Below are 14,472 nucleotides of genomic sequence, written 5' to 3'. Positions count from 1 at the left end.
TTTGAAAATTAAGTTATTTTTATAGAAGGCAATGAATAATTTTGTAGCAACAAAGGCAAATCTCCACTATCGACATCTTTCTTCTACTTCTTTGTGTCCACTTTGCAATGCTATTCTAAAAACAATAGAGCATGTCATGATTACTTGTCTTTGGGTTATTTGTGTTTGATTTGCCTATGTTGTTGGCATTCATGTTCAATGTTCTCAGATCACTACTTTGGATGATTGGATTGATTGGCTATCCCTTATATCAGCTTTGAAAATCCCTCAAGAAGTCTCTTGGTTTGCAGCCCCTTGGCTTCGACATATTCAAGTTTTAGCGGACTCATTTTCTTCCATCAACTGGTCCTAGACCAGTAGGGAAACTAATGTAACGACTAATACTGTTGCAAATTTTGCTTAACAGTTGCAGGCTTGCAACATTCTTTGAATGGGGTTCAAAATCCTCCTTCTTTCTTGTTTCATGCTCTTCAATCGGATGTTGTTTTTGCTCCCCCATGAGGGCTGTGTTCTTGGCTTTTTCTTTTTGGGTTTTGTCTTTCTTTTTCTCTGGTTTGCTTGTGTTAATCTAAGTTTCTGTTTGCAAAAAAAAAAAGTTTTTATCGAGAGAACATTTAGATAGAGCTCTATTATATTATTTTTGTTGGATAATTTTTTTGAAGGGAAAAGGGGCAGCAGCCCCAGGAATTTCATTAATAAACTCAAGCCAGAATGACATCTAAGCACCACATTAGACAATTAGCTCACTTATTCAAGTGAGCTTAGCAGAGGATTAAACTAGAAACAAAACAAGATACCAGAGTAAAACTAGAGCCAAGACGCTCAATTACGGTACTCTAAGTCCTATGAATCCATCTCGCTGCATCTAGCTCGCATAGTCTACCAAGCTATCAATGCACTAACACCTTTTATATTGTATTTTTGCCCTTTGGATCAAGGCTTGGAGGAGTGTTAGGGCAAAACACACTCAGATCATCTGGTTTTGTTACCTGTGGGCTATGTCTGGGTACTTTATTTAGGGATCTGAGAGGACGTCCCTTCTTCATTTTTGGCTTGATCAATGAAGCCGGCTTCATGATCAGGCTGTCATTAGGGCCTTGAATGAGGCTAAGCACACTTGCAGGGAAGCGAATATTCGCATGAGATTTCTTACCACTTGCTGTAGCAGCAACAACATTGTCAGGGAGCTCTTTCAGGGGAAATCGAGGGCGCTTGACAACTTCTCCAACTTCACAAGTTACAGGCTTCAAATTTTCTTTTCCTGCCATCTTCACATTAGTCTTTGACATCCATTCCTTTAACGGAATATTTTCACTTTCAGAATCTTAAACAACCTGTTCACTAGCTTTGACATGGGTTGTCATAACCCCTGCCATCGGCGCAGTTACAACCACAGTTGATACATTGGTACTGCCAGCAAGGACCTTATTAGCAGTAGGGACTGCTTCTTTCAGAGCTTCACTAGGGATGACCGGCATCTTGTTGCTTTCCCCACCAACTTGTTTAATCCCCACCTCCAATTCACCATCTTATTGTGAACCACCAGAAATCAAACCAACAGAATGTTTTTTTAGGACTATCGGTTTACGTTTCAGACTCGTCTTAGCAAGAGGCTGCAATGGTTTTGGGGCCATTGTCTCTCCAGATTTTGTCCCTATGAACTTGAGCAAGCCTTGTGAGAAGTTTAGGTTCGCCAAGTTTACTAGAGACTCAACTCTGTTATCTTTTTGTACCATCGCTAGCTTGGAGCTACAAACTCCATCATTATGCACTAACAATTTGCAGGCCAAACACATGCCAACTAGATTCTCATAAGTAAAAAAGACATTTTTCACCATACCAGGGGCAAATTTGAGTACCTTCTCAAAGATGAAAGACGGATCAAGGGGTCTAGAAACCCGGACTCTAACTTCTCCAGTTGAGTTGAGCAGCGAAAAATCCACAAAGGGGTTGTCACCAACAATAATAGCAGCATCCTCAATTGTTTCCGGAACCTCCAATTTTGGGGGAATCTTCTCAATTCGGACCCAAAAGAATAGTTGATTCATATCAATTTCATCGAAATCCATCAAACCATCATATCCCTGCACAATCATAGGCATACGAAGATAGTACCATGGTCCTCCCCATAGCACTCAGTTTCGATCACGCTTGAGATCAAACGAGAAGAGGAACAAACCAGCAGGTCTGGCCTGAACCTTGAATTTCCCGTTTAGCGTCCAAATACGCTTGAAAGTCTGTTGGAGATCTGCTGGATCAACTCGCTTCGGAATCAGAGGCTTGGCAAGCAGATAGGATTGCGTATTGCGGCGTTGTGTCACTCCAAATTGACGAGAAACGTCAAGGACGTCCTTGCCAGCAAGGGCGAGCGATACGGCGAAACTCGTCGTGACATCGTCAATGGAATTTGGCATGGTGATTGGGGTTGAGGCAGAAGGACTCGGGGATGGGATGAAAGGAGATTGGGTTGAACTCCGATCAGAATCGATCGAGATTAGAAGAGCGGTGGCGCTCTTTTGGTGTGTAGCAGAGAGTGCTCCGCGCATTAGGGTTTTTTTCCTCTTTAACTTTTTTTTTGTTGGATAATAATTATACATACAATTGATATATGAATATGAAACAAAGACTCCCCTTTACACAAAAGAGATACAACACTAATCAAATAGTTATGAACAAATAATAGAGAATACACTAAACTGTTCATCTTGCGTCTCCAAAACCCATATATTTCTACTAAACCCACATTTCTAAACCCTTCACAATCACAACCACCCCCTCTCTTTATGTCTCTTCAGGTTATTAACAGTAGGTAAATGTAGTTTCCAGCTAGTTTTTTTTTTTTTAAAAAGTTGCGAAAAGAGACTAGAGGTCTCCTTTGGGGATTTGAATTTGCCAACCAGCAAAGGTTGGTGGTCTCCATGACCATCCAATCAAGAGAGAGAGAGAAAGAGTTTTGATTGGATGGTCATGGAGACCACCAACCTTTGCTGGTTGGCAAATTCAAATATTGGGGGAGGTTTGGGAAGAGTTGGGATGAGGCAGGTGTTGAAAAGTATGTTGAAGTAGGCAAAATGCAGATCAGGAGATGAAAAATGACCATGTGGACGTTTGTCTCTTAAGCGAATCAAGTATGTTTGTCTACCCCACAACAATCGTCGTCAAAACTTGTGGGGTGAAAACTGATCACTCTTTATGATCCAACCTTTGTTGGAGGCAACTAGAGGTTGGTAACACTACAGATTTGTACAAATTCTCGGACTTGCAGAATGAGGAACACTCAATTTCACTAAAGACACAGAAGTGGTAAATGATTGGTTTGGATCTCTTGGTCGTAAGTTCACTCATGGTGGAAAGAATTGGAACTATTTCTTCTGTTGAAAAGTCAACAGTGAGATTTGTGTTGAGTTCACAATAACTGTGTTATCTTCCATGAAAGTTTATGTGTTCAGCATTATGAAACTCAAAATTAGAGGAGACATGACCAAAGCTTCTGGGATTCCTCCAAATGAGTATGCTGGCATACTGCTACTCTCATTATCTATTCATCAAAATGTACGTTCACTAAATTTTGTCAACAATTTCTGGTATTGCTGTTATTTTTTTATTAAAAAAAAAACTAAAACAATTCATCCCATTAACAACTTGAGATGTTTTTTTTTTCCATTACTAACAATTGTATTGTTAAATGCAACAACTAATCTGTAGAGTTGTGAAGACAAATGAGAGCCAAGAGAGAGTCTCCTCGAAACCTTATCGTCGCCCTTTTATGAAATGATTCTAAGGAGGTCCCTATCGCTTCCATATCCATGTTCATCTCGACGATTGTGTCATAGGACATATTCGTTTCTTTCCTCAATGTGAAGCATGGTGGCCGTAGCGAGTTGCTTGGTTAATGATAGCTTTGCTCAACTTCGTGCCAGATCCCTCCTTCGGTGGATGGCTTTGTGGCCGTAGCCAGAATTTGGGTGGCGTCATCCTTCCTAATAGGGATTGGCGGGTTTCCAATGGTAACATTGTTGGTTGCGACACTGGAGACTACCTGCTCTTATGAATGCCGATAATGTAGTCAACGCTGATATCGCTGGTTTGGCTGATCGGGTTTTGAAATGATGTGCTATTTCAGGAAGCTGGCGCATTGTTGGTTCCCTTATCTGCTACACCTTCCACCATCAACTCGTTATACCAGCACTAATTTACCAATAGAGACCATCATAAAACTAAGTACGGGAACCTCAATCCCATTCAGCATCAAAACAACTAACTTAGAGTTGTCGCTGGGAAAACGCAACACGTAGTATACAACCAATGCTCGCACCCTAATGATGCCATGAGAGAAACTTACGTTATTATACCAAATGGTTGTAGCCTTGTATAGTGATTTTGTCATTTGATATATTATTCTAATCTTCTAATGAAAATCTTTAATCATATAAAAAACAAAGAAGATGTAAATAAAACTAAAATTTGACCAAAGTACATAACCAGATGATCTGAAAAATTCATTCATTTGCCAATAAAAATGAATCACCAACACTGGCGTTGTATTGTAAATAAAAAGGCGCGAAAGCAGCATCAAAATTCAGTTAAAGCGGTTGGCTCAGTCCTCTCTAAATTGAGAGGGGAGAGACATAGAAGCTGGCGGGAACACTTGGCCGAAGAACAGCCCACACATACAAAGTTGAGTGTCATCAATCAACACATCACATGTTGGCTTCCCTAGTTTAGAGTTATGCTTTCCCAAAATCTCAAAATATTCTAACCGAAAATTAACATCACCAAGAAAAAAATAACTCTAACCAAAAATCGGATCGTTTTCTTACTGGCGATCTGCTGGTTCTAGTTTTCTGCTCCAGGCCACTAATTTATTTTTTCGCAGTTCGAGTGTTACCTGTATTGCTTGATACTCTAAACTTGCTGGATTAGTTTGGCTCGAAAACTGTATTGGTTAGGATACCCTCTTTTGGATTCTTGCATCCCTTTGCTTGGTTGCTCAGAGAGTCGAGATTGGTATGTCTGATTCTTTATTTCACTGCCGGATTCCAAACAATTAGAGAGATCTCGACATTTCCTGATACTATGAGGTTTTTATTCACATTTCTGTTCCCATAGAAGCTCGATTTTCAGGTCATGTAGCGCCTTTTTGCCATTGCCTTGTTTCATTCTTTGTTTTCCTGCAGTAATTTATTCTGCTGCAGGACTTCTTATGGTAGTTACGTCACTTGGTGGCGTCCCATTTTCAGATCATTGAATTTGAGTGCTGAAAATGGAGCCATTCCGAAGGCTTGGGGAGGCTTTAGGAAGTATTAAGTCTTTGATGGTGTTCCGAGACAATATCCATATCAATTACCGGCAATGCCTTTTGCTGCTCGACATCTTTGGCTCAGCGTTTGACTTAATAGCCGAGGAGATGAAACACAACCTGAGATTTGATGAGAAGCACACTAAATGGAAAGTTCTTGAGCAGCCATTGAGAGACATGCACAGGATATTTAAAGAAGGAGAGCTCTACATTAAGCATTGCTTGGACAAAAAGGAATGGTGGGCGAAAGCCATCTCACTCTATCAGAACACCGATTGTGTTGAGTTTCACATCCACAACTTGCTTTCCTGCATCCCAATTGTCATTGAAGCAATAGAAATTGCAGGGGAAGTGTCAGGGTCGGATTTGAGTGAGATGCAAAGGAGGAAAAGCGTGTATGCGGAAAAGTACAAAGAAACATATAGAGATTGGAAGCTTTTCCAATGGAGATTTGGGAAGCAGTACCTGATCACTCAAGATTTCTGCAATAGATTTGACACAGTATGGAAGGAAGATAGATGGACTCTTCTGAATCAAATCAGAGAGAGAAAACTGAGCTCGGGTTCAACAAAGTACGAACGACGCCTCACAGATCAACTTCTTAAAGCCCTAGATGGGCCAGAGCCTTGGAATGGGAAGCTCTTGCCTAGCTCAATCCTGGTGGGATCTACGGAGTACCAAGTGAGGCGAAGACTAGGCAGTGGAAGTCAGTACAAAGAGATCCTATGGTTGGGTGAAAGCTTTGCCTTGAGGCAGTTCAATGGAGAAATTGAACCCTTGCTGCCAGAGATCTCTTCATTGTTATCACTTTCCCACCCTAACCTTGTTCACTGCCTTTGTGGGTTTACAGATGAGGAAAAGAAAGAATGTTTCCTCATTATGGAGCTGATGAGTAGAGACCTTGGAAGCTATATCAAGGAGATCTGTGGCCCGAAGAAGCGAATTCCATTTACTCTTCATGTTGCTATTGATCTGATGCTTCAAATTGCAAGAGGAATGGAATATCTCCACTCGAAGAAAATCTACCACGGAGAATTGAATACTTGTAACATACTGGTTAAAGCAAGAGGGATATCCACAGAAGGTTTCTTGCAAGCAAAGATTTCAGATTTTGGTCTAACTTCTGTTAGAAACTCCACCCAGAAAAACCCTTCAAATCAGAATGGAAGCCCACCTGTTATATGGTATTCTCCTGAAGTTCTGGAAGCGCAAGAACATAGTGAAAGTAGTGAGAAAAAGTACACAGAAAAGTCTGATGTGTATAGCTTTGGGATGATTTGCTTTCAGCTTCTAACTGGGAAAGTGCCTTTTGAGGATAGTCATCTTCAAGGGGACAAAATGAGCCGAAACATTAGAGCAGGGGAGAGGCCATTGTTCCCCTTCTACTCTCTAAGATATGTCACCAACCTCACAAAGAGATGTTGGCATGCGGAACCAAATCAAAGGCCAAGCTTCTCATCCATCTGTAGGATTCTTCGCTATGTTAAAAGGTTCCTTGCCATGAATCCTGACTATGACAGCCAGCAAGACCCACCAGTGCCTATAGTAGATTACTGTGACATCGAGTCAGGGGTTCTGAGGAAGTTCCCTTCTTGGGGGAGCTCTGATCAACTAGCATTATCACAGATCCCATTTCATATGCTTGTTTATAGGATAGCGGAAAAAGACAGAAACTCAGGACTGAAAGATACTTCAGAATCAGGAAGCGACGCTTCGTTATGTGGGGATGGAATTGTCACCCCACCAGACGATCCATTCCCAGCTACACCTGAAAGGAAGTGTTCACCTGATACTATGCACAAGAAACTTCCATTGTTGAGGAGATCTTCAGACGTGAAACTCAACAGACAACCAGGTATGCCTTGCTCAGTTTACTATATTTTCTGATTTTCTCTAAGAAACAATCATAATAACAAGCATCAGAGATGCTAATGCCTAAAACAGAAGAACTTCGACTCAAGTCCACCCCTAATCGAATAGGAACTTTAACATCTTCTGGTTTTGGTTACACAGGAACACCAAGAGGACGGTCTGCCAGACCTCCACAGGGAACGACCCCTCCTTATCGTAGTTTTAGCATGAGAACAAGTTCAGAAAGCCTGCTAACGATGTCTCCAAAAATGCGGAGGACATCAATGGCTTCAGATATGGGGTCGAGTCCAAGAATACGGAGAACCAAATCCGGTCATGCCTCAGACTCTGAGCTCTCCTAGACCTTCATATGTAATATCAAAAAACTATCCGAATCCATTCTAACTTCAAAAAATCTGTGGATTACTTGATCAGAGATTAAGAGGAAGCACAGTCAAGAGAAGCTGAACCTGAAAGGTAGCATTGGTCGTTTTTATGAAGATTGTAAATAAGGGTACGTACAGTTTAACTTGCTCTGATTGAGTTTAGCAACTTCAACAATAGTAATTTGTGTTCAAGAACCACAGATAAATGTTTGAAGCATAGAATCCTGGTCAACAGTAACAACAAAGTAGAAGACAATACCAGGAGAAAAAGATGGAGGAACAACAAGAAGTTTTTTGTCTTACGGTCCAAAGGGGAAGAGCAATAATCGCAATATCATATGATCTGCAGAAATCAGAGCAGACTTGATACAAATTACAGAGTGGCATAAATAAGGGTTTATGATTTGTACAGACATTAAGATACCTTGAAAGAGAAACATGGGAGCCTCCATTGCGTTTAATGCAGACCAAACTTCACAGCACATTTCTGACAAGAAATAACAACAAACTTGAAGGCAAGACAAGACAATCTCAGTTCATTTCAGCAGGGGAAGAAAGAATGTTACATCATCTGAGGATTATACTATTATCGGAGCGACGATCAAAGATTCACATCAGTCTTGTAATACTGACATGATCAGAATATGCAAAGCATTCAGAAATGGAAAAATTATATTTGGATCGTCAGAAGATGAACCAGAAATTTACATCTTCTGGTATTTGTCTATAAAACTTTCAGCGACACATTTGAAACGTTACAAAGTCAATTTGGAATTTAGTTGTTGTAATGCATGAACAATCCCAGTAGTATCAACATATCCATTGCGGTAAAATCATAAAACATTACCTCACTCAAGAAACTGTAGACGACTGCAAGACTAAGACAGATTTACAGTTCCAATAAGCAATCTGGATGCAGCCATAAGCTTCTCTTGAATTACCAGTACCCTGAATATCTCAGCCAAAGATGTACAGTTCCGAGAAGCAATCATAGTAGTGTCATAAATTTCTCTCAAAGAATAGTGTTTCAAGCACTTAAATTTCTATTCTAGTATCAACAAAATATTGCTTGTACATGATTTATATGCCTCATCCAGACAAAGCACACTCTAAACAAATCACAGGAATCTATTAGTGAATATATACCTATCCAATCTACAATCTATCTGAATTCCGGCCACTACCATTCAGCCCTACTCAAATATATTTTCAAACAAGAAATCCAACTTTTGGAACTAATAAACCAAGCCCGAAACTTACTTCAGCTATCAGCTTCAGGAGTAACTAGACTCCAGCATGACGTTTAACTGCCACATTTGAAGGTAAATTATTTCTCTGTACACCCAGAACAAACAGTGCTGGCTCTGTTGAACTTCTCTTGACAATGTGTCTTCAACATGACAATTTCATGCTTCCCGTTCATATTTGCACTCCACGAGGATAGGATAGACAAAGCTTCCGCAGACAACAGGTTCATTTAATGATCTAGAGAAGGCAAGCTTTTACTCAAACTATCTGCAATAATTTCATTGTTCCACTTGAGTTGGCAGCAACAAGTGTGTTAGACTTTCTTCGCCAACAGACACTTGAGACATACGGTCCACTATCACCAACCTCCCTTCTAGGGACAGGATCAATAGATCCAAATTTGTGAGAAGTGATTGGAATGGGTAGACTTCTGTGATAACTATAAACCTGAAAAGGAAGAAAAACATCCACAAAGATACAGAGCTAGTCAATAAATGTATGGTTCGTACTCACGTATTATTTTACGTTGCCATATAAAGGATTGCTTATACGATTCTACATTACCACTCTGCTACAACAAGGCACACTTACAGGTTCCAAAAACCAAAACCATTCCTTGGTGGAAAAAAATAATAACAAAGGTAAAACTTAATAGACGAATCATTAACCTTTTTTTAGCAGAAGGAAATTTTAGTGAAATGAAAATAAAGAGTCAAGAAAAACAAGTAGGAAAGGGGAAAATAAAATCCAAAAACCCTCAAACAAAAACAGATGTGTACCTCGTTAGTTTCTGAACCGCATGCTATGTATCCATCAAAAACAGATAAACCTACAAAATTCTGAGCAACCAGGAAACAGAATTAGAATATGAAATACTTAAAATATCAGACAATACAAATGCTGAAAGGTCATATTAAAGAGTAAAGTGGGCAACCTTCTCATTAGTATGACCACTAAAAGTTAAGCTGCACGCATTGGAAGACAACCCGGTTGAACTAGATTTGTTAAGATCCCAAAGCTTCAGAGTGTTGTCTGTCGAAGCGGAAACTAGAGTTTCTTTATCTACACACCTGACATAGCTAACAGCTTTTGCATGACCCGGTAAAGTACACCAAGGCAATTTAGTATGCCGAAGATCATAGCCGTAGACCTTGTAATCAGCACATCCAAGAATTAAGAGATGAGAAGAGTAAGCGGAGAACTGAACAAAGCAGACATTAGCAGGGTTCCAGATCGTGTTTATTGAATTTTCCTGCACATTAAAGATTGAATATTAGTTCTTATAATCTTGTAGATATTACTATTATAAAGATAAGTTCTGAAGTATCATACTATTACCCCAAAATATAACACCCTGAGATCATAGCTCGAGTTTATGAATATAACATCACGATAAGGCGTTTTCTAAATCATACCTCTTTAACATCCCACAATCTCACTGAAAAGTCATCACTTCCACTAGCAAACTTTGTTGGGTCAGCTTGAGAAAAGTCGACAGACCAAGCCCTCCTTTGGTGTTCTTTATGCTGACAAATTCCTTGACCGGTGTTTGCATCCCATATCTGAACTCCAGACAAGATATAATATCATTGGTAAAGGAATAGACAGACCAAGGACGTTATTTCCACAAAAGAAATAACCAGATTTAATACTGATACAGCCATTCACATTTATGCAGTATATCTGAATGTATGTAACTTCTATACATGCTATTGGCTATAAACATTTTATTGTAAAAAACACACCTTTACCACTCCATCATAATCTGATGATGCGAGATAGCTCCTAAAGTAGTTGTTCCAGCAAACAGAGCTCAGCCTAGAATTGTTCGACATCTCAACTGAAGGATAATAGATGTCTAAACAGTTGTCTACAAGGGCACCAAAATCAAAGATTTTGATTTTCTTTGATACTCCGGCTGTAGCAATATAGTCCTCATCACGGTCGAAACTTAAAGAGCAGATTGCACTGGAAGAGTTGTGAAGATCTGCATTCCTTAGTGTCCCACATTCTTTAAACTTTTTGTGGCAAGCATACTTGGAGAGGCCATTGAAAAAGGCCCCAAGGGGATCACCTGATTTCTTATTGATGCTTAAATCTTGAGAATCATTTCGCACATTATCTCGCTTGTCTAACAAGTCCTTATTAGATTCTGCTGCAGAAGCAGTTTCCGTTACCAGCATTTGGGATCTTGCGGAGAAGTAGGCACCGTCTAGCTGACTGATACTTTTCATCATTTGTGCCTCATTCATGTCTGAATCTGAGAATAGTCTAGACGAAGCACCGGAACGTACAGGCTCTTCCAGACAAAATCCCTGTTCTCTTTGACAGGAAAGCTGATCGGGTGCCCTGAAATAATCTGAGGATGCCCCTGACAAGTCCCTCGTCGTAAACTTGCTTATATCTTCTTCTAAGCATCTTATATCTTCGATTAACTTAGAGGCATGCCCATGCTTCCTGTCCTTTAATGAGAGAAGAAAACTGCGCAACTCAGATTCTGCATCAAGATCATCATTAAAATTTGAGAAATCATCACAACAATACGCTTCTTGGTGTCCACCTAAGAGTTCAGACTGCAAGATTTCTCTGTTGCACACCAGAAAACGAAAACTTCAAAATTTGCCCATCTAACCTTCAATCATTTGGCAAAAAATGTATGCCCATTTAAGCATATTTGACAGGCTAAAAGATGGATTTATTTGAAGTGGATTTGTATCTGGATGAAGGAAAGTAGCTATGAACTGTAATTGCTTCAATTATACTGTCCCAGATTATGAAGACCATGATTTTTCGTATAAACATAAAAGAACTGAAATAAATAATGCAGATAGTGAGACCTGGATGTTGGACGAGATAAAGGTTCAGGATGGAGAAGCCAAAAGCAGAAGCCAGCTTCCTTTGGACTTCGTGAAAGAAAATATGGTGGTAGGATTCGATGGTACAAATCCGACATCACTGCAGAATGCACCTCCCAAGATTCACAGCAGCACAACAACTGATATATAAACAGAACAAACAAGTCAAAATGACCAGATATACAAACAATTATACTGTATAATACCCTTGAATGGGGTTTCCAAGCTACTTGGTGATTATATGTTCCTTTCTCCTAACCTCTAATGCCACATAGCAGCAGCTTAAGATAAAAAGAAGTTTCTCTAGCCTAAAAGAAGTGGCTAAAAGAAAATTCCGAAATATAAGCAGATGCAAAAGCAGTACATATCTACACTCACCTCAAAAAGAAGAATGCCGAGGCCATAGACATTTGATGAAAGTGTACAGCCTATCTCACTGAGATCCTCTGGGCTAGTATACCACGTCTCTTCCAAATGAACTGTTGCAGAAATGGTTTGTTGTTTGGGTAAAAGTAATGTATTCTGGAACTGGAGTTCACCATACCCAGAATCTTCAGGATCTATGCAGAACTCCTTCTCAGTACGTTCTTTAGTCCCAGAGCCACCACTCGTGGTTATCATCTTATCACTCAGTTTTTGCTGTTTTCCACCTACATTACGTCCAGCACAGTCCCCTTGCTCTAATAGCCTCTTCTTACTCAAATCTCGGTTCACGATACTATCTGATCGTATGATGGCTCCAGTATATTTAATAACATTTGATGGCAATAAAATGAAGCGTGATGGCCGCAACTCTTGCAAGGCAACACCTTGACAATGTGCAAAATCCACCAACTCCACAATCTGCCTAAATATGAGCAGTCTTTCAGCTCTATCTACCTTGTGACAACCAGGTTCAAGCCACTCCCTCAGGCAAATCCCAGTACTGACAGATTCTGGACCAGACCTATCAAGGACAACTGAAGAATGCTGACCATTTTGCATAAATGATTTCATCCTTGTACCGCAAGATACCTTCTGGTCCATAACTGAAATTTTACTGATACCCTTTCCCTTCGATGTTTCCTTCACAAGAGATTGAAGATGGCTATTAGTAGAATGGATTTTCAGCTGCTTTTTGGCAATACTTAGCATATTGCTTGAGATGATCTTGCTGTTCCTAGCCCTTACATATGCCAACATTTTATCAGTGTCTTGCTCAGAGGAATTGCTTGAAGAAGGCTTCAGACTTCGAACGCTAGAATGCATTTCTCTAAGCTCACGTCTAACTCTCAGCAATATCTGATCATTATCTTCTGACACAGAATCACCATGTGAATCCTTACTTCTAAATCCACTTCCTCCCTGACTATAATCAGCTGAGTTTGGTTTCCTTGGATTTTTCAATTTTAACTCTTTAGCAGCAGGGGCAATGCCAGTTATGGAATGGGGACTTTTACGAAGTGCCTCATATCCAGAACTCAAATCCTTGTCCTCCATATTAGAACTACAATTATTGGTCAAGCTTTCTGGCCAATTACTACCTGCCAATGTGCGCATTGCTGGTAACCCCAGCAGTGTATTACCCTCCAGTTTGAGATCACAATCGTTTCATTCAAGTTCCACAATTCTTCACCACATTTGCTGCCATTATATCTATGGAACTCTATACTATTTTTGCACTTCATTCAATCAATATGAGTAAACTATGGAAAACTGACCTACGCATGTCAAATTCAATGAATTAGTGACAAAGAAGACAGACGAAATCATAATCAATGACTGTTAAACTGATTGAATCTAAAGGTATCAAACTCAGCATGAATGCAATAATAACTTCAGCCTTTGATAACTCATCCTTTATAGAAGAGACACCACATTCCTCAGGTATAAGGAGAAAGAACTGGAACAACTGATTCTACAGAATTAAGGATACAATCTAGAAAAACCCATGAAGTCAAATGCAAAATCCTAGGGACAAATAAGCATTACCAAAATGAGAAACGAATTTTACATATAAAATCACAAAAGATGAGTATTGGCTTACATTGCAAAACTAAACATAATCATACAAACACACATACATAAGCACAAAGGACCATATTTTTATACAAGTCTAAAGAAAAAACTGAGATTCAATTTCATCCCTTCTTCACCATCAATTTAATGCCAGATCAATATCACACAAATCCATCACCCGATAGACTAACCAATACCCAAGAATCTTATATCAGTGTTCCCACTAAATCTGAACTCAATGTGCACAAGCTAAGCAGCACCCAAGAATCTGAATCAAATTCAAACCAGAAAGAAATAGCATTACCATTGAAACAAGCACCAGACACTGTAACCATGACAAGCAAAGCCTCCAAACACCCAACAAGCTCAGAACAGAGAACCCATGAAAAGACTTGGCTGAAACATCAATTAAACTTCTTTGAGTTCTCCCTCCAAACTGAAACTGTGAAGCATTATAAGATCAAGTGTCTTATCAATGTCTCAAGTTTTTTCTGTTCTTTTTTCTTTTTCAATTTATTTGATGACCCTCTATATAGAAAAGTTTCAAGCTTTCTGCCATTTCAATATCAGTTATTAAGCTTTATGTATATATTTTCAGTTTGGTTTTGGGATTTTGGGTGGCTTTGCTTGCTTTCAATATCAGAAGGAGGCCTTCTGCAGGTCTGTGTGGCAAATAGTGCGACCACGATATCATTCTTTGAGCAATTACTATTCTACACGACGTGTTTATTTGTATGATTTTCTTTTCTTCTCAATGAATTTGTTTTACGGATATGGGCTCTTTTTTTGTAATTGTTACTGATCTTGCCACTATGATCTTTTTTGTCTTTCAAGG

The 14,472-nt window shown here is 39.5% G+C and overlaps 2 protein-coding genes across 2 annotated transcripts; one reads left to right on the top strand and one right to left on the bottom strand.

Moving 5' to 3' along the window:
• The first annotated feature begins 5,263 nt into the window (after positions 1 to 5,263).
• On the top strand, positions 5,264 to 7,512 carry LOC101300294. Its single transcript, XM_004308275.1, has 2 exons — positions 5,264 to 7,154; positions 7,313 to 7,512. The coding sequence occupies exons 1-2, from the start codon at positions 5,264 to 5,266 to the stop codon at positions 7,510 to 7,512; spliced, it is 2,091 nt and encodes a 696-aa protein (XP_004308323.1).
• A 1,185-nt stretch (positions 7,513 to 8,697) lies between these two features.
• On the bottom strand, positions 8,698 to 14,246 carry LOC101300003 (protein SUPPRESSOR OF PHYA-105 1-like). The gene is made up of 8 exons (XM_004308274.1): positions 13,942 to 14,246; positions 12,018 to 13,339; positions 11,622 to 11,779; positions 10,530 to 11,370; positions 10,200 to 10,346; positions 9,719 to 10,036; positions 9,564 to 9,623; positions 8,698 to 9,231 (listed from the first exon to the last, which is right to left on the bottom strand). Exons 2-8 carry the CDS (start codon positions 13,176 to 13,178, stop codon positions 9,043 to 9,045), a joined length of 2,874 nt encoding a protein of 957 aa, XP_004308322.1. The 5' UTR covers positions 13,179 to 13,339; positions 13,942 to 14,246; the 3' UTR covers positions 8,698 to 9,042.
• Between the last annotated feature and the right edge of the window lie 226 nt (positions 14,247 to 14,472).

The sequence above is a fragment of the Fragaria vesca genome, linkage group LG7, assembly GCF_000184155.1.
Source record: "Fragaria vesca subsp. vesca linkage group LG7, FraVesHawaii_1.0, whole genome shotgun sequence".
NCBI lineage: Eukaryota > Viridiplantae > Streptophyta > Magnoliopsida > Rosales > Rosaceae > Fragaria > Fragaria vesca.
The sequence above is the reverse complement of the archived record's forward strand: the minus strand, read 5'-3'. Positions and strand labels throughout refer to the sequence as shown.

Coding starts and splice junctions, on each gene's coding strand:
- LOC101300294 (XM_004308275.1), top strand. CDS start 5,264: ATGGAGCCATTCCGAAGGCTTGGGGAGGCTTTAGGAAGTATTAAGTCT. Junction 7,155..7,312: donor GAAACTCAACAGACAACCAG/GTATGCCTTGCT, acceptor TTGGTTACACAG/GAACACCAAGAGGACGGTCT.
- LOC101300003 (XM_004308274.1), bottom strand. CDS start 13,178: ATGCGCACATTGGCAGGTAGTAATTGGCCAGAAAGCTTGACCAATAAT. Junction 10,347..10,529: donor ATTATGATGGAGTGGTAAAG/GTGTGTTTTTTA, acceptor TCTGGAGTTCAG/ATATGGGATGCAAACACCGG. Junction 10,037..10,199: donor GATTGTGGGATGTTAAAGAG/GTATGATTTAGA, acceptor TTTAATGTGCAG/GAAAATTCAATAAACACGAT.